We start from the raw sequence: 26,984 nt of genomic DNA, 5'->3' as shown, positions 1-26,984 counted from the left end.
TTCTAACTCTGTCTGCTAGCAGGCTTAGAAGTAATGACAGCCCGGTAGGAATAAGCCCACCTAGCACCCAATTCTTGGTTTCTAAAAGCCATTTTCCACTAAAAGGGAACCAGAGCTCCTTGGAAAAATATCTACCTTCAGAGCTGAGGCAGAGAAAATACAAGCTAAGCCTGGAAAATCTTGTTGAACAAGAAAGCAAAGAAGTGCTCTTAGAATGATGAGGGCACGTCAGAAGGACACAGAAGGCAGCTTGAAGGATTCCCAATGGCCAATCTCGGAAAATTTGACCTCAGTGGATGCTAGAACCAGTAAGTAAAAATCTAACAGGAATAAGATACGGTCCATCCTCATTATTCATGGATTCCCTATTTCCAAAGTTGTCTGCTCACTAAAATGTATCTGTAACCCCAAAATTAATACTCACAGAGCCTTCACAATCATGCACAGATCAGCAAAAAATTTGAGTCGTCTGATGCCCTCCCACCTTCCCAGCTCAGGTGAAACCCAGGTGATGCTCTGCCTTCTTATTTCAGCGCTCATATTGTAAACGAGTGTCCCTGTCATAATACATTGTCACATTTTTCAAAACTTTGTGCTTTTTGTTGGCGATCTCATTGTTTAAAATGGCCCCAAGTGTAGTGCTGTAGCGCTGTCTCGTGTTCCTAAGTGCAAGAGGCTGTAGCGCGTCTTATGGAGAAAAACACGTGTGTTAGGTAAGTTTCCTTCAGGCACGAGTTACAGCCCTGTTGGCCATGAGTTCGATATCACTGAATTCACAATATATGTTAAATAAGGGGGTCTTTAAACAGAAAGGCACATAAAAAAGGGTTATCTATTGATTGGCTGGCGACTGTGTTGTGACAGGAGCCCAACCTTGTGTCTCCCCTAGGAGCAATGATCAGTATTGGCTAATCAGTGTTCACGGTGACTTTATAGAACATGACTGCCACGAATAATGGGAATTGACTATATTTACACAGCCCCAAAATATTTCCTCACAAAGTACTTACCGATTACTTATTGATTTAAAATTATATTATACTTGTCAACTTTAGAGAACCCTGGAAATACAATTTTATCCCACTGATAAATGTTAGCCCGGGGGGAGAAGGGGATAGGCAAAAACCTACCGAACAGGTACAATGAGCACTGTCTGGGTGATGGGCGCACTTACAGCCTGACTCAAGCATTACAAAAGTGATCCATATAACCAAAAACATTTATGCCCCCATAATAATTTCAAATTTAAAAAAATATTTTAAAAAAGTTAGCCTAACTGGTAAGAAGGCCTCTGTCACTAGGCACCGAGCATAGCACCATCTCGGTGGTTTGCCTGTGAAAGTGCATACATCAGGGGACATAATCAAACCCCAACTCAGGGACATTCTACAAAGTTAATGGCTTGTACTTTTCAAAAAGATCAAGGCCCGGGAAAGACAAAGAAAGATGAGGAACTGATTCAGACTGAAGTAAACTAAAAGACACAAAAACTAAATACATGTGATCCTGGATTGGATCTGGGACAGAATGGGCATTGTTGGGATAATCAGCAAAATCTGAATGGGGCCTATGGTTTAGATAGATGGTGGCATCAGATCAATGTTAATGTCCTGATTTTGACAGCTGCCCTGTGGTCATGTAAGAGAGTGTCCCTCTACTTAGGAAGCATGCATCAAAGCTTAGGGGACAGTAGAGTATCATATCCTTAACTTTTCAGAAGTGTCAGTAGTAGGGAGTAGTAGGGAACAGGGATACAGGATACACTAGAGCTCTGTGTGCTATTTCTACAGCTTCCATGTAAACTCAAAATTATTTCAAAAGCACAAAGTTTAAAAAACTGTTAGCAAAGAAGTTGTTAAAAACCCATAAACTTACAACCAAATACCTAATTTTTATGCTGCAGAATATATTTTAGATCAGTTTCTTGGTGTCCTTTAGAAGTGGCATTATAAAATCAAAGACGCAGTAAAAAGCATGATGAAGGAGAGGTGATGAAATAATGATAGTGATTATCAGTTTTTGCTCACCAAGCGCTAATTTGTAAGATTTCTTTCGTATAAATTATAGGAGCACTCTGACACTAAAACCAAGAATTGCCTTGAACAGTAGTAAAGCAGGAATAAAATTCAATACAAAGCACTAAAATTCAAGACGATGTAATATAAAGTGGTCTATATGTGGAAATCACTTTTAGGAAAAGTGTTAATGGCATTGACAGATCATTCGCCTCTTCCAGACACTCATGGATGAGAGTACAGGTGGCCCTAACCATCCCACACACGTGGTCCAGGTGTTACAGCGCACCCCAATCACAACGGGGCTAAGCCACGACAAATTTGATGCTCCCAGTGGCCTTAAAAACCTTTAGTCAACATTTCAGAAAACCTAAGATGTAGGAAGTGACTGGATTCTTGTGAAACTGATAAGAAACTGTGTTTATGAGCAACCAAATCAGTCTCAGCTAGGGCAAGAATAATTTAATCTCCAAACCTCACAGATCACGACATAATATGAGGCAGGAGGTATTGATATATTCATAACTGCTTGACCACGAGCCAAACATGTTTCAGCATGTGGGAATGTTTTACACTCATTCATAAAAGAAGTCTACAGCTGAATGGAGCTACTAGACTGAGGTCTTTATTTGGAAGAACAAAGCTGTAAATGAGGGTCAATTTCATCGAGCCTGAAAAGTAGTTATCTTTCCAAATGGGCAGAGGGAGGAACTTATTGGGAGTTTATTTCGTTTGATGAGAAATGTATCCCATTCTGGAGAGGGGATCTGTGAACACTGCCACACTGAAGGCCCCTCTTCTGTGGCTTCTTGTACCGAAGTCGCAGGGTTTTCACCTGGTGACCTGATATATGAGCTGAGTGGACCAGGGAAAGAGGCTGGACTCAAGGGCGCCGCCTGCAGGCAGCCCAGAGCCACGAGAGGCCCCGGGTCACCCTATCTGCGCAAAGACCGGCCAATCCCCTTACTTTGTTTGCCTCAGTGTTTGCACTTGAGACACACTAAGCCACGATTAGACAGGGAGTACGAAGATCTGAGTGAGAGGCAAACGTAAGGAAAAGGAAGTGAGCCCAGAGCCACAAGTGAGTCTGCAGAGCAGCTGTGGGTCTTGGTGACAATGGGTCCTCAGGGGCCTCTGCTCCCCTCTGGAGCTTTCTGGTAGAACCCCAATATCTCAGGTAGCTTGAACTGCTTCTGTCCTTTCCAACCCGAAAGCACCTACATCATGCCTTTTTTGGTCTTGTCTTAGATTTCTAAAACAAACTTTTTAAAAAATGATATATTAGTATTTGAAAAGACATGCCAACAGGGGGACTGAGCAAGCATAAGAGAAGGCCAGGAAGTCCACCAGGTATGCCAGCCTGCAGGCGCAGGCTCCTGCCTGCCCTTCCACGCTGAAGCCCTGTGACTGCCCTGCCACCCGCTGCCCCCATGGCCATGATCGCCCTTATCTCTGTGCTGTTTACATATTCCCCCCCAGTCTCCTTGGCAAATGTCAAACTCATCCATCAAGTCTTAGGATGTGTCTGCTCCTGTAGGAAGCGTCCACAGCCCCTCCAGGAAGATGTGGGGGCTCCCCTCTCTACTTCCCCATACTTGGTTCATGTCCCTAGTCGTCAGTTCTCACGTAGGTGCATGTGTTTGCCTGTCTGTCGTTTTTAGGAGACTGCAGATGCTACGACTGCAGGGCCTTGGCGTATCTGTTCCTCTTCACTCCCAGCTTTCGTCTGGCCTATAGCAGGGCACTCAAAAAATACGCTTGGAGTGTATTTATGTATTAACATTCTTATTATATCACTACAGGAGTTTTCTAAAACAATATCCATATACTTGTGAGAAAATGTGGTCCATTCTAAAGATGCTTAAGTTCCTCCCGGGGAGTGAGTGGGGTGTTAAAATATAAGTAATAAGAGGAAGGGTGGTCCACAGTGGCGGACTTATCAAAAACAGAAAAATACAAAGGACAGAAGAGATGATCCTTTTTAAAGTATGGTCCTTTAAAGCTAAAGAATCTTTAGTGCATTTAGCTAAGATTATAAACTAAAAAGTCCAATTAAAAAATGAAAATGTTAATAGGAGAAGGAGCAAATACACATTTCATTTATCCAGCATATCTGGGAAACATTAGGGAGTCTTTGCCAGGCCTGTCACCATTTACGTGTGATCTCATAAGCTGTATGTCCAAATCTAAAGATTGTTAAAATATATGTCATTAGCAATGTCATGTGGGGTTTACAAGAATCATTATTTTAAGTAAACGTTAGAAGTAAAAATGATCAGTATAATTTGACATTCCTGTATTCTGCATATAGGAAAACTTAATAAACATTGTTGGATGACTTTAAAAAAAATCTGGGTGATAGACACTCTTATAACTATGTTATAAGACACTATGTTATATAGACACTCTTATAACTAGCCAAAACTCTAAAGATTTGGCTTATCACAAGAAAACATAGGTACAATAAAATACAGATAATACAGAAATGAAACAAAGAAATAGATGCACAGAAAACACAAACAGAGCAGAATGTCAAAACCAGGGCAAAGAATTAAATATGGCCAGAAGATTTGTCCCGAGCTTCAGATTTGACTCTGAGTTTCCTGGCCACCAAAGCAAAAAATTACAGAGTCATCACTCTCAGAAATGCAGAAGCATTCTAATTTCTTCGTGGAAAACAAAGCTTTTCCTGTGTTCTACACAATCGTTCTCACAGCACGGCCCTGGACCAGCAGAATCAGTAGCACCTAGAACTTGTTGAAAACGCTGCTTCTCAGGCCTCACTCCAGACCTACCGAATCACACACTAGACGAGGGCCCAGCAATCCGGATTTTAGGAAGCCTTCATGGCTAAATTCAAGAACTCCTGTTATGGCCGGGCGTGGTGGCTCACGCCTATAATTCTAGCACTCTGGGAGGCCGAGGCGGGCCGATTGCTCGAGGTCAGGAGTTCGAAACCAGCCTGAGCAAAAGCAAGACCCCATCTCTACTATAAATAGAAAGAAATTCATTGGCCAACTAATATATATATATAAAAAAATTAGCCAGGCATGGTGGCACATGCCTGTAGTCCCAGCTACTCGGGAGGCTGAGGCAGAAGGATTGCTTAAGCCCAGGAGTTTGAGGTTGCTGTGAGCTAGGCTGAAGCCACGGCACTCATTCTAGCCTGGGCAACAAAGTGAGACTCTGTCTCCAAAAAAAAAAAAAAGAACCCCTGTTCTAAAGAAATGGGATGTTATATGAAGCGCACCAAGCAATAATCCTATGCCAAATATGGGAAGTTAAAGCAGCAGCTTTCAATAAAAGCTGCACACATAAAATTAAAGTGCAATTCAGCAAAGGCAATATACAAACGGGCTAAGATAACAGGGCTCAGGTATGTAGCTTTTGGTGTCCCTGCTTTACTGAGTCAGAAATGAACCATCACACATCCATACACTGCTTGTTCTACAGCACCTAGCAAACGGCCACATGCAATGGGTCTGGATGTTCTTGAGCAACTCAAGTTCAGAATTTATTCTTTCTGCTTCTCCCCACTAGTCCCCTTCCCCATTATCTAAGGTTGAAACCCTAAAACCACCTTTGGTACCCTTCTCCATCATTCTCATATCAATTGTCAATTGTCACGTCCATTATCTAAGGTCGAAACCCTAAAACCACCTTTGGTACCCTTCTCCATCATTCCCATATCAATTGTCACGTCCTATAGAAATGACCTCTTTTTTCCCTTTTCTCATTCAATAATTCATTCATCAGCTATTTACTGAGTACCTACTAGGTAGTATAAGCCCAGCAGGGAATGTGATGGACAAAAAAAATTCTTGCCTTGGTGGAGCTTATTTTCTCACCAGGGAGACGGTGGATAAGATAAGTAATATACACAGTAGGTTAGTAATGAGTGTTAGGGAGAAAAATAAAGGCAGGAAGGAGGTAAGAAGCTTTGGAAGGAAGCACGGAGATTTTAAACAGGGTGGCTAAGGAAGACCTCACTGAAAGGGGGCCATTGAGTAATATGCTGAAGAAAGTGCAGTGCTCTGAGAGTATTCCCAACAAAGGCATGGCAAGTGCAAAGGCCCTGTGGTGAGGGCATGCCTGGCATGTTTGAGGACCAACAATGACCCCAATGTGATTGATGCAGAATAAACAAATAAGACTGAAAGAAGCAGATGGGGTAAAGAGGTAACCAGAGGTTAGTTCACATAGGTCCTAGGGGAGGGGACTTTTCTGAGAGGAGTGGCATTTCAATAGGGTTCCTCTGGTGCTGAGTTGAAAGGAGGCTGAAAAGGAGCAAGGGTCAAAGCAGGAGGACCTGTTCAGAAGGCTGCTGTCCTTGCTTTCTCTACTAGCCAAAACCTCTCACCTGGGCTCTGTCCCTAGCTTTCCAACCGGGCTCCCTCCCTCCAGTCCGCTCCTTTCTCTCCCAAATCTACATCTTGGAGTGCTGCCAAATCCTGCTCCAAACTCCCCACTGCCCAGTAGGGACTCCAGTGAAAGGCTGGCACTCCCACTTGCCACCATATAGCATACCTTCCCTTCCCAACCTATCTGCCAGGTCTCTGCCACACATATCCAACACACCAGCCACAAGAAAAACGTGTTCAGCATTTCCAAAGCATCTGCACAGGCCTAGCTTCTGCCTGGAGTATGCCCACCAACCCACCTCCACCTGCTGAAATTCGCCCAGTCTTTCAAAGTTCATCTCAAATCTCACCTCCTCCATGCAGCCTCCCCTGATCCCTCAACTAGATGTTCCCTCGCCACCCTTGCAACCTCCTCCACACCACTGCGTCTATTCTCTTCTTGTGGTCTTTAATATATTTCCATCTGCACTTGTTCTTTCACCCTCAGCAGACTCTAAGCTCACTAAGGACAAACCACGGCTCATCCATCTTCATCAGTATCACAGCATGGAGCACAGCACCCTCGGTAAGAGGGAATGGTCGGTGAATTTAGTGATGCCAACGTTATCCTCTAATAAACAAAATTCTGTAACTTTCCATGGCCTCCTTAAACCAGTTCGTCCCCTCAGAATAACTATTTTATGCAGTTAGCATTATAAATACATTGCACTCTAACACAGAGAAAACTCTAGCAGAGAAAACTCTGTTACGTTTTATGCTAAATTAATAATGCTAAGCAAGTAAGCTTAAAAGATTAAAAATGGGCACAAAAATAAAATGTTTCTTCTGTTTAACTGCCACCAAAAGTTTCATAGATAGAAAGATGCCCAGTTAAATTTGGAAGGCTTTAAAATGCTAGACCCTCAAACCTCAGAAAAATTGATCCACTTAAATATTTTAAGTGTTTATTTTTATTGGTAAGATTTTGATGGAATCAATGCTAATCTCTTTGTGGAATGCAGTGCAGACATACTGACAATCCTACTTTCCCCTTTGTGGTGTTTTACATCAGCCCTATTCCTGCATAATTTATAAGAAGAATATGAAAACACTGAGTCAGATATTCCCAATGTCTGTCATTAAAATGTGGAGACAGAGAATGGAAAGTACAGTATATTTTCTTCTATCATTCTGTGCAATAGAACTTCCCCAAAGGGCTCCATTCTGTATGGCCAGAATAGTTTTCTTTTTAAGGAAGTATAAGTTACCAACTTCTACCTCCTCTTTGAAGAAGCTAATGTTGGTTTTCAAGTTTCAAATACAAAATAAAGATCAAAAGAGGTCCTGCTCCAGAAAACAGAAAGGAAAAGAGGATCTGGGCCTCAAAGTCAGATTTAACTCAAAATGAAAGCTTAGCAACGATTCTTTAGTGCAAGACCTCAATAGTGAATCTAAGTTTTGTAAAAAAAAAAAAAAAAAAATACAAATATATCATTAGCAGAATGATTCCCAGAGATTTATTTTGTCCTTTTGAAACATATTAGACAGTCACTTCCTGCAAATGGTATATTACTCTGAAGGAAATCATGATACTCTAAAGGAAATCAATGTATACAAGATAAGTATGAATTAATTTTAAATATCCTCATTGAACAGTATTCCAATATCATCAGTATCACTTGAACCATTTTTGCAAAGCATTTTCAATATAATCCAATTAAAACAGTATTTTTTTTTCCTAACAAGACAAAGTGCCTCTTAAAGTTCCAGTCTTGATACAATTAAAGAATCCAGTACAAGTAGAAGAAACAAAATGAATCAGCTCTGTGTCCCAATCAGGAGATTTAACTACAGAAGTAGGATCAGTCTACCACAAGGTAGAGGGTGAAAAAAGAAGAATTTATCAGAAATACTACCAAGAAAATCAGAATAGAAACAGAGTTTATAAACCAACTCCCATCATTGTTCAAAGAGTCCTCTTATTTTTGTTTTTAAAAGAAAAAAACTATCCTGAACCATCAAGCTGAAGGTAGGGAAAAAAACAGAGAAAAACAATACCTAGCAGTACGAGAAGATAGCCAATAAAATAGTGTAAAGATTCAATTTTCAAAAATGATTTTTAAATCCTGTGATGACTTTATCACTTTTGAACCTGCATGCCTAAGTGCGGGTCCCCCGGAAGTAGGCCCCGAGACAGAGATTCAAGTCCAAGTAATTTAACTGGGAGGTTCAGGGGGCGGTGGGCCGAGATGCCCTGGAAGAGAAGACACAGGAACATGCCTCAGGTCGCCTGGCCAAGAGGCAGGGAGCTGGGGTGTTTATCAGTCATCTGGCTAAGACTTCTTTGGGGGACAGGAGGCTGGGGTGTTAATTCCTTGGTACGTGAAGACCGCCTCAAGCAGGAGCCAAACGGTTTTCTCAGCCTACAACAAAGAAAATCTTCAGACACTTGATGCAGGTCCTGGCAGTTGGTGGACCTCCGCCATGACACCACTAAGGTCCAAGATTGTGGCTGGGGGTTGATAGCACTGCCTACCCTGCATCCTCCAAAAGAACTTTGTTCCCATCAACAGGTGTATGTGCTGTTCGTGTGTAATACCAATCTTCTCCCCCTTTTTCCTACATTCCAATGGATATATTTTTCACATTCAAGTCATCGACCCCTGAGCTATAAAAATATACATCTTTATCTTACCTATCCCTGTATAGTCTCCATAAATTAAGATTCTAAGTCGATTCTTGTTTTAAACTCTTTAGCCTCAACTTTGTCTCAATTGAGTTGTAAAATAACAAAACAAAACATTCCTTTGCTAGCAGCTATAATGGTCTCTAATACATCCATGAAGAATGACAGGCTGGCCAACACGGGCAGAGTTTGGGCCATGCTTACAGCCACAGAATCCTTTATGTTATTAGAGCATAAGAAGTCATTTTGGGCCCGGCGCGGTGGCTCTCGCCTGTAATCCTAGCACTCTGGGAGGCTGAGGTGGGCGGATTGCTTGAGGTCGGGAGTTCGAAACCAGCCTGAGCAAGACCCCGTCTCTACTAAAAATAGAAAGAAATTAATTGACCAACTAAAAGTATATATACAAAAAAACATTAGCCGGGCATGGTGGCACATGCCTGTAGTCCCAGCTACTTGAGAGGCTGAGGCAGGAGGATCGCTTGAGCCCAGGAGTTTGAGGTTGCTGTGAGCTAGGCTGACGCCATGGCACTCACTCTAGCCTGGGCAACAAAAGTGAGACTCTGTCTCAAAAAAAAAAAAAAAAAAAAAGAAGTCATTTTGGCAGTTCCACAAGTGCACACTGTCACAAAATAATGGGGAGGGACGGGGCCAAATCTGAACCTTAACTGGGAAGAAACAGTTTCAATGAAATGTCACTTAATTTGCTTTCACAAATATAGTCTTTAAAAATGGCCCAATCTAACTATTATTATTCTTAGGCTGTAGGAACAAGCCTATAATATATTAGTAACTTTATTCTAGGCCTGAAAGGTTCCTTTTTGTCCTTCCTGCATATATAGTCAAAATGAGACGATAATGTGCCTAAGTAAATCTTCCCTAATACAACCTTGACTGATACAAGCACTTGATAAATATTACGTTTCATAATTTACACCAAAAAAAAAAAAAACCCAATTCAGAGAATTCAGGAAATAAAGCTGAAACTAATGGGGAGTGTAACAGTATAGGTTTCTGGAATTAAAAGGACTTATTGCCATTCAACAGATACGCTCAATACTGAACAAATATTGTGTGGTGAAGATCAATTCAAATTGCTTAGGATTTAGATTGCCTAATCCAGTTTTAATATGATCATTATTTTTAAGAGAAATAAAAATGAAAAAATAGATGAGTACATCACTGAAACTTTCCGGATGTTTTTACATTAGGTGTGGAGGCCCGTATCCTGGCCGCCCATCTCTATGGCCACAAGCAAGCATTTGACAGAGCTACTGTTGAATGAGATCCCTTTCCAGTGGTAGGTTTTATACTTATGTACACACCAGGCCACACTACCAAAGCCACTGTTCCCCTGAAACAAACCATCCGTTACACAATCCCGAATCTTAAAAATCAGACATCTCTAATTACAGTAAATGATATATACAAACATCTATATCTTTATGATCTAAATCAGTGCTTCTCAAACCATCTGTGAGGAAAGACCATTTTTTAAAAATTATTATTTCCAGTCTGTCGTCAACTGATACTTTGACAAAATACGTGAATGATGAATTATTATAAAATTAATTTTTTGGCAGGGCGTGGTGGCTCACGCCTGTAATCCTAGCACTCTGGGAGGCCGAGGCGGGAGGATCATTTGAGCTCAGGAGTTAGAGACCAGCCTGAGCAAGAGAGAGAACCCGTCTCTACTAAAATAAGAAAGAAATTAGCTGGACAACTAAAAATATATAGAAAAAATTAGCTGGGCGTGGTGGCACGTGCCTGTAGTCCCAGCTACTCGGGAGGCTGAGGCAGGAGGATCACTTGAGCCCAGAAATTTGAGGTTGCTGTGAGTTAGGCTAACGCCACTGCACTCTAGCCTGGGCAACAGAGCAAGACTCTGTCTCAAAAAAAAAAAAAAAAAAAATTAATTTTTTAAACATACAAAATATAAGCCCAACTTTTTTTACTGTTAGATTCAGTAGACATAAAATTACTCGGTCAAATTTCTAAAAAAGTTTTGCCACACTTTCTCTCAATCTCCGTACTTCTCCTGCGCAGGGCAGCCACAGACAGTCGGTGGACAGCTCTGGTCTGGGACCACACTTTGAGTAGCACTGATCTAAAGCACCATGCACGTGTGTATTCAAGAGATATACTTTACCTCTGACATCCTTTCCAAATCCCATAGAAGAAACTTTTTTGTCCACTTGTTCGCTATTGTTTGGCTTCTCCTTCATAACGTCGTCATCGCTAACAGCATCAACAGAATATTTTTTCTTTTTTTTTTTCTTGTGTCGAGGTGGAAGCTTTTTTGGAAAAGTAAACATTGGGAATATCACAAGAAACATTGCAATGGCACAAAGGAGGAATCCACTCCACCTAAAAAATCGGGAAATGTGAATAGCATTTATGGCTTTTGTTTTGTGAGTGAGAACAAATTAGCAAAGTAGAAGTTTGTGGGGATAAAATTCTCCAGAGAAAGCGTTTCCCTTCATCAACTGTAAAGCAGTAGGAAGTTGAACAAACTAAGAAAATAAAAGGATTCTCTCTTTCTGTAATATAAATGGGAAATCTACCCAATAATTACACTAGTATCATAATGAATGTTATAATCAGCAACCTGATTAGAATTTCATGCAAGTATTTTCAAGTACCTGTGAGTTAGTTCTGCTAACATTGTTACCCTCCTACCATGCACATTTTATAATAAATCCCCAAATCATAAATTTAATAGAAAACTAACATAGACTGTATAGCATGCTTTGTAGACCAATATAGACACTGTTTTCTTAGAATAAAAGTGTTAATATCTCATGTAAAATATATTTTAAATTGTTGATGGTACTCAAATGTTTTTCTGAAAATACTTAAGAATGTATTAACCCCCCACCCTTAGCCAGCCCTCATAATATTTCACCAAGTCTGAGGGCAACCCAAGACATTTAGAGGTCCTTGTCTTCAGAAACTTAAACCCATTTGTAAGCCAGCCAAAAATATAAGAAATAATCCCCAAGAAGTGAAAGAATGCATACAATTAAATGTTAGATTATGTAGGATGGGTTATGAATGCTACCAAAATCCAGAGTGGGGAAATGAGTGTGTCAGCAAGCTTCCTGAGATGCAGACTTCGAGCTATATAAACTTGAGATTCTGTCTTTAAATTCACCTGAGGATGCCATTTTGCAGAGAGCTAGGAAGCAAACACAGAGAGCAGGATTCCAATTCCAGTCTTATGTTAGAGCCACATGTGAAGGTCTTGGGCCTCTTGCCTGCATGAATCCCCCACGGGGCAATTTCTCGGTCCCCTCCTTTCAACCTTGCCCTAGCAAACAGAGGTCCCTGGTCCTACCCGACAGGGTAGCCACAACTCCAAAACTCTACTCTTAAAGCTTCCAAGTTCATAAATACTCAATATGTCCCCATCAGTTGTAACCAGAATGCAAGCAGCATTCTAAGCATTAATGCTGAATTCGATCTAGTATGAATACAGATCGATTGCAAAGAGAAAATTCATTTTTAAAAAGGAATGTTTCTATTAAAGTGCTGTTATCAGCTGCTAAAGGTCACAGTTGAGTTGAGAGAATGATTCCTACAACCAGTCATTAATAAATCCAGTGTGCTATTTTCAAAGATAGTTAAAGTCCTATCAGATAATTTTAAGGTAATCAAAATTAGGCTTTATTTTGAGAAGATTGCTCAGGGCAGACTTCCAGCAATCTCAATTATTCAGAATATAATCACCAGCTCACTGCCTGACACAGATTAGGTATTCAAAAAATTTGCTGAATAAATAAATTGAAAGAGATAGGTTGAAAAAAAAAATAAGTCATCTGTCTGCAGCGAACATAGCTATTATAATGTCTGGCCCCTTTAGTGCTTGGCTGCAGATTTACCTCTCTGGAATCTCCCTGCACAAACTCTACATCCAAGGCCCCCAAATGCCTTCAATTACCTAGGCCTTTCAGGATCTCCCCAGGAGAGAGCAGGCAGTGTCGTGCCTGGGGCAGTTCATGAGCTGCGGTTTCAGATAGACTTGGGTTTGTGTTCTGTCTTTACCCCTGGCTAACTATGAGATCCTGGTGAAATTTATTTTGCTTTTCCAAAGCAGCCTTCTCATATGAATAGGGAGTAATAACAAGTGTATTGGAAGGTCACTGAAAATTTAACAAGACAATGTTATAATGGACCTAATAAAATGTCTACCCCCCGAATCAGCAATCAATTCATGGTAGCTAGTTTTGTTTGGTTGGTTGGTTTGGTTTTTAGGTAGATCTGTACTCAGCCTCGCTGACCACCCCTCCCCCAGCCATTGACTTAAAATTCTATGCAAACATTAAAGATATGCTCATAATAGCCCAAAGTGAGAGTGCATAACAGAAGAAGGGGAAGAATTACAGCACAAATAAACAAAAATAATATTAATACAAAAATAATATAAAAGTGTGGGGTCATTTCCAAACCAGACCACATTCTTCAAAAGCCTCCAGTAACGTTGGTGTAACACATGATAAATTGATAGTGCTAAAAAGGACCCTGAAGAAAGCTAAGACAACAAAGTGTGCATTATATATTGGAAAAACACACATCGGTAATAGCTGAACTTGAAAAAGCAGGGTTCCCAAATCCCTTTCATGAACCATTACTCACAGACCATTCACCAAGGGGGCCAGTTAAGTGATGGATTAAGAGCTCCACCCTGGAGCCAGTTTCCTATCCCAGCTCTCACTGACCCAGAGGCTTTGGGCAAGTTATTCAACTCCCTGAGCATCAACTTCCTTATCTGCAAAATGGGCTTAATATTAGCAACTACATGGTTGTTACAAGGATTAAATGAGAATGTTTGTAAAGCTTAGCATAATGCTCCACACGTGGTAAGCATCCAGTAAATACCAGCATTATTCCTTCCTCCCTTCCTTCTCTCTTTCAGCAAATAGTCACTGAAAAATCTATCATTGCTGCTAGACATTGTATGAAATTCGGTAACAAATAACTATGTCTTTCTTCAAGGTAGAAATCTGTTACAAACAGGATGACGCAATAATATGTTTAAATAGACCCTTATTATATATGTCTATACCGACACTCTTTATCATTTATACAACTAACATTGACTCATTAAAATGGATAAAATTATTTGAACACTGATTAAATTCAAGGACTGAATAGCTAGCACACACTGTGTAACAGGAATTCTATACATAGAGCTCTGCCTGTATAAACTCACTCATTCCTCACAACAACCCTATGAAATAGATACTGTAACTATCTTCTTTTATGGATTTAAAAGGGGGAAAAAAAAAAAAACGGAGGCACAGAATAACTTCCCCAAGGTCATATAGCTATTAGGTGGTAGACTAGGATTTAAACCCAGGTGAACATGGCTTCAGGGTCTACGCTTCTAACCTCTCCATTTTGCTGCCAACTAGATTAATGTCTCCCAGAAAACTTTCAAAAGACAGCATAAAGCATTTGTGAGACTGAAGTTCCTGCCCTCCTTCCTTCTCCCTGCCCCTGGGTTCATTATATTTCTTTCTTTTTTGTTTTTTTTATTTTTTTTATTTCGGCATATTATGGGGGTACAGATTTTAAGATTTCAATAAATGCCCTTCCCCTCCCCCCCACAAGTCTGAGTCTCCAGCATGACCATCTTTATTTAGATATTCCGTTACCACCATGTTCTTCTCATGGACACCTGTATAGAACACAAGATACACAGTGGGTGTTCACAAATACACAGGGTATCCCAAAAGTCGCCATACATAGGGAAAATGGGAGGTTGTAGCTAAATGTACCTTTATTTAAAAAATATTCCTTATGAAATTTTACAACATTTTTCCTTTGTATGGAGAGTTTTGGGATACCCTGTATTTTAATAATCTAGTTTTCTGACAATGGAAAAAAAACAACCTTTACTCTGATTTATTTCAGAACTGGGAAGAAAACAGCTGAGACCAAAAATTTCATTATGAGTCAAGAATTTAAAACTCCTATGTTATTCCCCTAACTCTGACAGGGGAACTCCTTTTTACATGATTTGAAAATTTGACCCAGCTTAGTACTTCAAGCTTCAAAGAGCATTATATACAAAAATAAGAAGTGTCATATAACAATTAATATTGTTATCTGCTCTGAAAATAATGTTAAACAGTATTCCTACCAGCCTCGGAGTTACGAGGTTATTATCCTATAATGAAACAGAGAGAATAAAGTTCTCAAAGAAACTCTTTAGAAAGTAATTACTTGATACATATAATCGCTAATACTGAAATAGTCTCTTTGTTATGACATGAAAATTTCTTATCAATGTGTATCTATTTCCAATTCATATGTAATGAATTCAGGACACCAATGTTTTCAGCTAATGTTTGCAATCATGAAGAAATAACTTCTTTTTTTTTTTTTTCTTTTGAAACAGAGTCTCACTCTGTTTGTTGCCCCAGCTACAGTGCCGTGGCATCAGCCTAGCTCACAGCAACCTCAAACTCCTGGGCTCAAGCAATCCTCCTGCCTCAGCCTCCCAAGTAGCTGGAACTGCAGGCATGCACCACCATGCTCAGCTAATTTTTTCTATATATTTTTAGTTGTTCAGCTAATTTCTTTCTCTTTTTAGCAGAGATGGGTTCTCCGCTCTTGCTCAGGCTGGTCTCGAACTCCTGAGCTCAGGCAATCCTCCCACCTCGGCCTCCCAGAGTGCTAGGATTACAGGCATGAGCCACCACGCCCGGCCAAGAAATAACTTCTCATGTTCAAGTTGAGGACTGCAAAAAACTCAAACACAGTCCTGATTATGTGGATACATAACGTGCTATCCAAAGTTGAAGTTCTCATTCTGAGTCCTAAGCATTAGGCCAATTAAGGGCGAGCAAGTGAGAATGCAGCTAAATCTCTAGCTGGGACATGTGGAGAAATAAAATATAATATTAGCATGAAAAAAGACTGGGTAAGAGCGGGACAATGGAATGGCAGTGCTAGAGTTCTGGGCAGTGGGAGAGGGTTGTTAAGCAGAAATACAAATATGGTATAACAAGAAAGTGGGCACAATGTATTTTTTTAAAGGCACAGAAAAGATACTGCAAGGTATGACTAAAGTAAACAGGGATGTCCCCACGTAGCCACAGCAGTCCACGTCCTTCACACTGCCATGAAGGACACATTCCAATCTTGGAGGACGGAGGTGGAGCCACCGTCAACAAACTCCTGTATTAGTTTCCTGCCGCTGCTATAACAGGTTACTGCACACTTAGCGGCTTTAAACAACACAAATTGATCAATGCTATAGTCCTGGAGGTCGGGAGAGGAAAAACGGGCTGGAATGGCTACACTCCTTCTGGGGGTGACCCAGACCCCATCTCCTGGCTTTTCCAGAGGCTAGTCCTCCCGCAGGCTTTGGCCCCTTCCTCCACCTTCAAAGCACGTCACTCCATCCTCTGCTTGACTCATCATATCTCCTTCTCTGCCTGGCTCTCCTGCCTCCCCCTTCCCTTTGACACTGGGCCCGCCCAGGTCATCTAAAGTAATATCAACACACTTAACCAAATCTGCAAAGTCCCTTTTGCCGTGTAAGGTAACATATTCATAGGTTCTGGGGGTTAGGACATGGCTGTCTTTGTGGGGGTTACTATTCTGCCTACCACCACCACCACCCCCCAGGTGTCTTTCAGCTGTTTTGCATCTCCCTATTAGGGACATTTTATTATAACTACAAGAGTGCAATGATTCTAGCCATCATTAAGTAAAATGAAAACATTAAGAAAGAATTCTTACCAGTTTCCAATGAAACGGGGGTCGTTCTGGTCAAGGTGAACAGGGTTTCTCGGATCAACATAAAAGCCAATAAGAAGTCCACCTAATAAATATCCCACTGCAGGGCCAAGTGCTCCCATGACATACATGATCGCTGAGAAGACAGAAGGGGAAATGTGAAATACAGCAACATTTCATTGAAGGGTTAGGTTTGTCTAATGTCACTGTCATACCATAGATATGATTAAATCCAGTTAGCTTCTAAAAATGGGGACCTTCAGAGATTTGTGTCTCTGTTGACATCTGGGTTTCAAACCTTGCCCTTTATTGAACTGTAACCTGTTGTCCTCTTAGAGCATAAGAATTATCTGGAGAGCTTTTTAGTTGCTTTTGTTTTGTTTTTTAATGTAAGTATTCAGCCTTCACCGCCAGAACCACTGCATTCAAATTTCTAAAAGTAGAGACCCAGGCTAGTTAATGAGGCAGTCATTGAATAACCAAGAGAAAGTAGAGAGGAAAAAAGTCTCAAAATAAGAAAAAGAAAAAAGTGGATGTCACTTGTCAAAGCTGGAAGATTCTAGCAGGATGAGGGATTTCAAGGCCAGATTTTGCCATGAGGCTGGAGGCTGGATGCAGCTGAATCTGCAAAGCTGCTTAAGTGCCCTCAAATTGCTAATATTTTTTAAACCATCACTTTAGAATCAAATAAGCTCTTACAATGCATTTGGTTTATTGTTCATTGAGGAATCTTACTTAAAGATGAATAAATCTCCTTTGGGTCAGAAGGCCCAAATGGAAAGCACCAACCACAGATGGACCAGAAAATAATCTTTTTAAGCATGTGTCCAAGGTAGGGGGGATGTGGAAGGGAGGTGAGTATGTCTTACTCTCAGTGGATCAGAAAGGTTGTCATTGTGCCCCCCAAAATTTGCCATCAAAATGGGCTTATAGCAAACAACAAATTCATTAGCATTCCTTTAATTTTTTGCTGTATTCCTATTTTCACATCTGTAATTGATATGTTTGGATATTTGTCCCCTCATGTTGAAATTTGATTCCCAGTGTTGGGGGTGGGGCCTAGTAGAAGGTGTTTTGGTTATGAGGGTGAATCCTTCATGAATGGCCTGGTGCTTGGGCCTCCGGGCAATGAATGAATTCTCACTCTATTAGTTCCTAAGAGAACTGATTGCTAAAAAGAGCCTGACACCTCCCCTCTCTCTCTTCCTTCCTCTCTCACCATGTGATGCCAGCTCCCCTTCCCCTTCCACCATGAGTGGAACCTTCCTAAATCACTCTAGAGAAGCAGATGCTGACTCTATGCCTCTTGTACAGGCTGCAGAACTGTGAACCAAATGAGCCTCTTTTCTTTATAAATTACCCAGCCTCAGGTGTTCCTTTATAGCAACACAAATGGACTAAGACAATAATTTAAATTTCTAAAATAAATAATCTTTTGCCAGTTTTAAAATTTTAAGATAGGATATGGAATTCTTTGAGAGTCATAGAAATATCTAGCCATGTTGGAACCCCAACTTTTTTCCTATTGGAACTAAGTTACTGGGGACAAATCAATAAACAGTTTCAAGGCATTGTCACGTGCAAGGCATGATTACAAAGTCAAATGTTAAGTGTTTCTCATTTCTATTGCCAATGTTGGGGCTCAGAAACTGATACCTCAAAATATGGAGCTTTAACATCCTGAACTGAAGAAGCCTCCAGGTCTCTCTGACTTTCCCCCTCTACCACCCAAAGAAGCTGAAGTTCCTTTAATTGCCTAAGATCCAGACCCACAAAAGAGAGCAACTGTTTTTCCTTCCCTTCTCTATAAGACCAAGAACAGATCTTTCACTGTCAAAGAGAACTACTCACAAGTTAATCTCTGTTCCCAATCTATTCATTCTCCTGGAAATTCTTTATTACCCCCCTAACAGAATCTTTCTTCTCCCACCTCCTATAACCTGTTTTGCCAAGATAGTGTACAAGCTTCCAAATCCCCTTTAGGGGGGTGGACAGTTACTCTGGGATTCTCCCCACCCATGCATTAGATAAATTTCTATGCTTTCTCCATTTTTAATCTGTCTTTTGTGAGCTTATTCTCAACAACCCTTCAGAGGGTGAAGAAGTTTCCCTTGGCCCCCACACCATCAAGCATTTTTAACCACTGAATAAATAAAAGAGTTTTGCCATATCCTTCAAATAGTACTGTATTTACCAGAAAGCAAACCAGAATAATTAGAATGGTTTCACCTTACTTTAACACCCCCGTCTGAATAAACTTTGAATAATCTTGTACCTCCTGTTACTTTTTAACGACAGACAGCAAGACAGTAATTTAACACCTGCTCTCACTTTTCACACTATTTCAAAAGAGAAAGTGCAGTGTTTATTTCACAAAATCATCTGCTTGTAACAATAAGACATTAGGTTCTTCCACTTTCCATCTGTGTTTGGAAATGGAGAATGGAGGCAGAGCCACAAGCAATTGGTATTCTTTTAAAAGCATGCTTTTCATAAATAAAAATAGAATTTTGATAAAGATCTGGTTAATCTCTTTGTTTATAGCCTAGACTGTAACTCAAGAATAGAAAGTACTTTTTCAGTTACAGGTATTCCCATATGAATACGAAGACAAAATTTATGTTTATACCTCCAGGCAAACCGGCATCGTTTACAACTTAAAACCGTAATGAGGCCAAAATGTGACATGAATCATCCTCCCAAAATAGTTCTTCTGGCATGAAAGACACTGTCTTACAAACACAGACAAGGAAAAGGGCATTTCCGCCATACTGTTGACGCCTGGGGCACTGGAGTGCTAAGCAGGACTGTGCAGGATGTGTTCTGGCAAGACCACACGATTATCTGGTGAATGGAGAATTAATTTAATGGCATTCAGCAGGAGAACCTTACTACTTTATAAAATAGAGACAAAGCTTTTCAAACTTCAGCAATGGCATCAGAAACATTTATTTTTATCCTATAGCAAGCACTTTGAAGGCCAGTGGAATCACTCTTATATCTGGAAAATTGCTCTAGGCCTTCCAATTGGTCTCCTGGCTTCTGCCCTTACTTCCCTACAATGTCTTTCCAACACAGCAGTCTTAACGATCCTCTGGAAACATGAACCGGATCATGTCACCTCTTTGCTCTGTAAGATACTGGGCTATTAGGACAATGGACACCTTCCAGCTTCTGTTTACTGCTTGTTTGCTAACCGCAAGGCATTATGAGTACATTATGGGATGCAGAGGAGAAAGACAAAGAACGTGGAAACCGGAGTCTCTCAGCCAGGACCCGGAACAGGTTAGAGCCTATCAGGGGCAGGATGAAGTAACAATCACTGTGGGGGCAGATGCATGATCAGTATGTAAACAGCTTAGGTATAAAAGGGTCACTAGCACACAAAGGGGGGTCCCTGCCCGAAGAAGAGGCCACTGCGCTGGCACTCTGGGGGCTCGGACACTAGCTCGAGCTAGACAATAAAACTCCTTTTGATCATTACAGCCTCGGTGACTCTGTCTCTCTGTCCCGTGGCCCTATGAATCTCGGCTATATAACAGCTCACACCCCCTAGTGGTGTTCCATCTCACTCACAGTACAAAGTCCTTGTGTGGCTAAAGGGACCTGCCAACGCACCTGCACCCCAATCGTCTCTCCTCTTCATCCGCTATCACCGCCCCCCTCCCCGTCACTGGGCTCCAGTCACACGACCTCCTCGCTCCTCAACCTCCCAGGCACATCCCATCTTAGGGGCGTAGTAGCACTTGCTCTGTGTGCCTGTGTGTGTGTGCAGTGCACGTGTGTGTGCATGTTGAATCTTCCTCCCCCACATGGCCACTTGATTCATTTGCTCACTTCCCCCAGGTAGTTACTCAGACGGCTCCTTCTCACGGAGCCTGGCCTGGCTATCCTACCTAAAAACTGAAGACTCGTGCCCCAATTCTTAACACCCCTTTCCCTGCTTTATTTTTCTCCTTAGCATAGATGACCCCCTAACACGCTATATATTTCCTTTGTCCACTTTATTTATCATCAGTCCTTCCCAACTGGAACGTAAGCTCCTCGAGAGCAGGCACTCTTGCCAGGGGCATGCTCAGCTAAGAGCCCAGCGCCCAGAGAGCAGGGAGGCACAGCCCCTACGCACTCCCACCCCTCGGGAGAGTCGGTGGACATCCCCTGTCGTTAGCAGCAGCAGATGTCAGTGACGGAACTCCTCTCCAGCAGGCATCCTCACTGGAGATCTTAGCTAATGCCTGCAGATGTCAATCATATTTCATCTAGTGAACTTGATAACTGCATGTTTTTTGACTGTGTCCCATCGGATCTGACTATCCCATCATTGATTTTCTTTCTTGATAAAGAGCTTATACTGAAAGTTTGGACTATTCAATGAGCCACTAATATAAATATAAATTAAAGTTCCAATTTTTTCTTCCTGCACCTTAGTGGATTATCTTATGTATGTACCTCCTGGGGTGTACACACTCCGCTTTGAGAAAACACTAGATCATTCCATTCATTTGAGACTAAATACACCCTACTTTCTACTTGCTTAACTTCTACTTAACTTAAGCAAATTGCTTAACCTCTCTGAGCCTTAGTTTCCTCATCTATAAAGTTGAGATGGTAAAAATGCTTATTCTTAAGGTTACCATAGGCATTAAATTTACAAGTTAATACTCGTAAAGCACATAGAATACCTGACACATGGTATATAAGAATAAGGGATATATAGAAATAAGCTGTGTTTGTTAGCATTTTATATTGCCTAATGCACGCAGTTTAGTGTCTGGGCACAAGAAGCATTCAACAAATTTGTATGATCATGATCAAAAGAAAGAGCCTGTCCCTTATTTCTTACCCTATGTCTCTGGTTCCTTCTGCTTCCTCCTGACTTTGGCAGGACGTACAGGTGACACAGCAAAAGAATGCCCACCCTCACATGCTCACAGTCACAGACTGAGATACCGTCATTGTCTACTCAGGCTGCCATAACAAAAGACCACAGTCCAGGCGGCTTAAACAGTGGAGATGTACCTTCTCACAGTGCTGGAGGCTAAAAGTCCAAGATGAAGGTGCCATCAGGGATGGTTTCTGATGAGGCCTCTCCTCCTGGCTTGTAAATGCCACCTTCTTGCTGTGTCGTCAGGCGGCCTCTTCCCGTGCACGCTGAGAGTGCGTTGGTGTCCCATCTCTTCTTAGGAGGCACCAGTCTTAGCAGATTAGGGCCCACCCTCGTCACCTCGTTTCACCCTAATAATCTACCCCCCTAAAGGCTCTCTCTCCAAATACAGTCTCACTGGGGGTTAAGGCACCAACACGTGAATTTTGGGGGGACACAATTCAGTGCATAACAGATACTGAACCACCTGAAGTCATCTCCTACTTCATTCCCTTCTCTTGCCATCACTTGACTGCCCAGCTCACATTTCTGTCCTCACCTTGATCCCAGCCTGCCTCCCTTGGCCTTGGACACTATTTCTCTCCTGACTGTGCTTCCATCTCATTTGCCCACTCGCATCTTCCAGCAGCTTCCCTCCAGGCTCGGCTACAGTCCCCACAGTCTGTCCTCTGTGTGGTGGCCCAGTGGTCACTCCCTAGTCCTTTTTTCTAGAATCCTCCATTTATGCTTGGCCTACAGCTAGCTCAGAGACCCATATGTGCTACACTCCCCATATTCCAAGCCCAGCCCTTTAATGAGGACTCCCTTGACCTACACAGGCCAGAGGAATGTCTGTCCTTCGAATGCACAGCAAGCACCATCTGGACCACCCACTGTAACATGTGCTATCGCTACACACTCATGCGTCACCTTTTTTGTATTTCCAACTAGGTTCGATACATCTTGAGGACAGGCAACATAAACTACACTTTCTGAATCTTCCCCAAAACTTAAAACACAGACCTACTAACATCGGAAGCACCGAAGTCTGCACAGTGTAGGGAGTATGAGCAAAGTCCCTGGCGTCCAACTGCCTCAGGTTAGACTCCCAGCCTGCACACCTGAGCAATGGCAATGTTATTTAACCTCTCTGAGCCCCGAAAGGAGCATGCACATAAAGTGCGTCACGTGTGATAAACATTGAAGAAATATTATGTTGTATTTTTATGTTGAATGATTACCTATCCATTCTCTAATAGATATTATTGAATATTGATTTTTGTATAGATCAAATACATAAGACATCCTTAACATGTGTAGATTACCTTAATAAATTATCTTTTCTGGAGTCACTATTGTTGATCCCAGAGTTGGTTTTTATGACAAGCTGGGAAGATGGGGTTTGGGAAAGAGAATATCATGACCTTTCTTTCCTCGCAGAAGGGCCAGTGTACAGTATCTTTCTGAAGTTGAGCAAGTGCCTATACCTGTTGCTATTATTCTTTTTAATCACACTTTAAGGATTTTCCTAGCAATTACAAAATATAACCTGGATTCATTTAGAGAAAAACTCCAAAGAGCACAAAAAATATTGTTTTTAAAAATCAGCCAGGCTCAGTGCCTCACACCTGTAAATCCTAACACTTTGTGAGACAGAGGTGGGAGGATTGTTTGAGCCCAGGTATTCAAGACCAGCCTGAGCAATATCGAGACCAGTATCTATGAAAAAATGGAAAAAATTAGCTGGGCATGGTGATGCACATCTGTAGTCCCAGCTACTTGGGATGCTGAGGCAGGAGGATTGCTTGAACCCAGGAGTTTGGGGTTACAGTGAGCTATGATGACACCACTACGCTTTAACCTGGGTGACAAAGCAAAACCCTGTCTCAAATAAAAAAAAAAAATCCACAATCCCTACCACCTAGACAATAATATTATAGTAATAATAGTAATAAATATTTTGTACTATTCATATATTCATCTACTATATAAACTTTTTAAATCATTGGAATTATATGATAATTATTGTTCTGTAATTATGTTTTCTCATGTAACTATTTCAAACTTTTCCTAAGTCAATAAGTATTCTTCTGTAACATTTGTTATGGCTAAAGTTTGTGTCATCATGTGCTTATATCCCATGCTTCCTTTAATAATCCCCTATGGAGGCCAGCTTCTGCTATCCTGAATGTCTGATTGGGGTTATTTCTCTGAAGATTGTGTCAGCCTATTTAGAGCTTTGTTATACCTACGCTGCAGAGAACTAGACCCCATTGCAAGGATTGCAACCCACAGCCCCAAACCACCCAAAACCTAGCCAGATACTTCCGTGGAGTTAAGAAGCCATGCATGATGGGAGGGGCTGAAAAGGCCACCTTCCGCAGGGGAAGCCAGCTCCCCACCTTCACCTTCACCTTCACCTTGGGGACATCACGGCTGCTTCCACAGAGAAGCGGCTCTCGGGAAGCCCGATCCCACCTGCAACTTCCTAGCTGCCTCCTTGCCCGCTTCCCGCCTGCGTTTCCTGAGCTTATCTGCCCCCAAGCTCCGGTACCTTCAAACTTTCCATTTTCACTTTCTTCTTAAATTACTCTTCACCCTATTCCATGATCATTTCTGCTTTTCACATTAAAGCACATTAACTTCTATTTTTAATCCCATTTACCCATCACATTTGTATTTTCCTCCTGGAGACTTAACCTTTATTGCCCTCTAATCTCTCTCTTACTTTCACATCGAAAATTGCTTTAGCCTTTGATCTTACTTAATCTTATATGCAGTTTATCTTTCTAAAACATTTTTCACAGGGGGAGGAATTCTAAAAGTTAACTTTCAAGTTTTTCTTTTACATGTTTTGTTATTTTCCACCTCTCACACCTTAAGTAGTTTGCTTATGTTTTTAGCACTGTTCATATTAGGCTGGATTTTTTATTCTTATAAATTCTCTTGACTTTGGAACTTTAAACCCCTGTTGTACTCCTTAATTTTACTTTATTTCTAGGGGTGAGTGGTTTCTCTTTCCTTTTTTTTTTTTTTTTTTAAATCCCTCTTCTATTATTTTTTTAACAGTCTTTATCTTATTTTTCTCTTGGGTTGTGCTTATTCTGTGATCAGTTTTGGTCACAGCTAGCGAGAAGCCGGGCCCAGACTCACACCACATCTGGGCCCATCTGGCTCAGTGTCTCCATAGCTACCGCCCAACCTGTCCCTGACGGCTCTTCTGGAGGGTTAAGCATGGCAGCCCGGGAGGCGAGGGGTTAATTGTCCCCAGGACTCAAGTCTCACTTTGCACGTGGCCTGTCTGATTAGCTGGAACCTATGCGTGCCTTCTCACTGTTGCCCAGTAATGAAAAAGTGTGAGTTCCAAATCCAAGCCATCTGATGAATGACCGCTGACACGAGCCATGCCCAGGAGGGAAACAGACAAGCCAGAGGGCTCTTCACTCAGCTCCAGCCTGGCCCTGGGGAGGGGCCTATGGGTTGATCTTTCCAACGGCTCCTCTAGAGAGAAGGCATAGTGGCCCCTGCAATGCTCTCCGGAAGCTACTTTACCCCTTGTTACCCCCCATTCCTGGCAGAATTAAAAGAGATGTTCCTCCTTCCTCATCACAAAAACCCAACCCAGCTGCATCAGGGATTATCTCAAACAGGGTTTTTCCATGGGGTCAAATGCAACCCTAGGGGACAGCTCTCTGAACTCTACAGTCTACTGAATAACCCAACCTAGGTAGAAACCCGTGTCCCTGAATCCCAAGAAATGATGCCTGAGCTCCGAACGGTGTTTGGCCAGCCAGGAGCCTCACAAGACCTGGGAAACCGAGGGACCAATCAAAACCAGCAAATATCCTACATCACAGAGGGCCACACAGTCACCCCTTCCAGCCTCATACCCTAAAAGGTTGAATAGGGCTTCACATTGCGAGGCCAGAGGACACCCATTCCTCTGTGCACTCTGTGATGCGAGACGCTACAACAGGAGGGGTCATTGCAAAGGTGAATAAAACTGATGCATGGTCCTCCAGGAAAAAAGAAACATGTAAAACCAACTATGATTGATGGCTCAGTGAATAGGTGCAACACGAACACTATGCTGTGGATGGTGGGAGAGGAATGATGAGCTGTAATTAGTTGGGGAGGGAGGACAGAGAAGGCTTCGTGGACACTAGACACTAGAGGCTGAGCAGCCCACAGTGGTGAGACTCTCAAGCTTGGACGTGTGTGGTGTTCAGGTGGCAGGTGTTCTTACACCAGGGAGAGTTAGGGGGGAGTGATGCCACTGCCCCCATCCTAGTCCCCTCCTGGGCCCCAGTGCACACGCAGCTGTGTGCAGGCTGCCAGCTCCTCTGAGGACAGTGAGGACCGCCGGCAGCATGGCACTGGCTTCTCCTACCAGTCAGTGGCATTTGGGGATGGTTTTTCTGTTATGTCCCACGTGGCATTGGAAGAACGAGCCACTTCCACTGTGCTAATGAGGGCAGGCCCCAACATCTAGAACAGAAAGTCAGGGCACTGGTCCTTGGATCTCCTGGGCACATGTGTCTTTCCTCCCACACCCCACTGCTTCCCTCCTGCTACACCAGTCAATAGAATTCACATGAGAGTCCAGGGTATCAGAAGCTGCCCCAAGGCCTCTCCATCCACCTCATTCCTGCTGTCCCCATCTCTTGGAAGTGGAAACACTTCCCTTTCTCATTCATCCTCTTCATTTCTGGGCAGAATTCAGGGAAAGAACCACTGCCCTAAGTGGGGTGGACATCTTCTTTCTGCCTATTGAGTTTCTGTGCTCTCTTCTTTCAGTAAAAGCAAATCTGTTTTCTTTTGGCAACTACTCACCCCTTGTTGCACACAGTCCTGATGGCCTGTCATTCATGGGGTCCTGGTCATCATGATTCATCAGTAGACAGGTGACCAACTCAGGCCAGACAGATAGATGCTCTTCTACCTAAAAGATCTTCCCCCAGATGCCCACGTGGCTCAATCCTTACTTCTTCCAGAGATCTCTGCCCAAATACCACTCCTCAGAGAAGCCATAGCACCCCGCACGTCTACACATGGCACCTGCTGCCTGCCCCCATCACGCTCTGTCACCCCACCCTACTGGAGTTTTCATTAGTGCACCTACCATCATAAGAAAGAGTACATTTGTCTAATTGCTCATTAGCTGCCTCTCCCACCGGAATGTCAGCTCCATGAGAACAAGGACCATTTTCCCACTGATGCATTATCTACGTCTAAGCAGTGCTGACCATGAGCACTAATAAGTATTCGTTGAATGGAGACAGGATGAAGATAAGGACTTTGCATCTTCAGTGAGATAACAAGAATACTTGCAG

At 42.1% G+C, this 26,984-nt stretch overlaps 1 protein-coding gene across 3 annotated transcripts in view; it reads right to left on the bottom strand.

The window, feature by feature from the left end:
• The window catches only part of SLCO5A1 (solute carrier organic anion transporter family member 5A1), a 142,868-nt gene that overhangs the window by 59,824 nt on the left and 56,060 nt on the right, over positions 1-26,984 (bottom strand). For all 3 annotated transcript variants that reach the window (XM_020288891.2, XM_076005242.1, XM_012770799.2), the window contains exons 3-4: positions 16,791-16,923; positions 11,188-11,405 (exon numbers count right to left, since the gene is read on the bottom strand). In XM_020288891.2, the coding sequence (XP_020144480.2) occupies positions 11,188-11,405; positions 16,791-16,923 (351 nt within the window). The remainder of the gene's footprint in view (positions 1-11,187; positions 11,406-16,790; positions 16,924-26,984) is intronic.

This window comes from Microcebus murinus, chromosome 7 (genome assembly GCF_040939455.1).
Source record: "Microcebus murinus isolate Inina chromosome 7, M.murinus_Inina_mat1.0, whole genome shotgun sequence".
Lineage (NCBI taxonomy): Eukaryota > Metazoa > Chordata > Mammalia > Primates > Cheirogaleidae > Microcebus > Microcebus murinus.
Note: the sequence above shows the minus strand (reverse complement) of the source record. Positions and strands in the feature narration are given on the sequence as shown.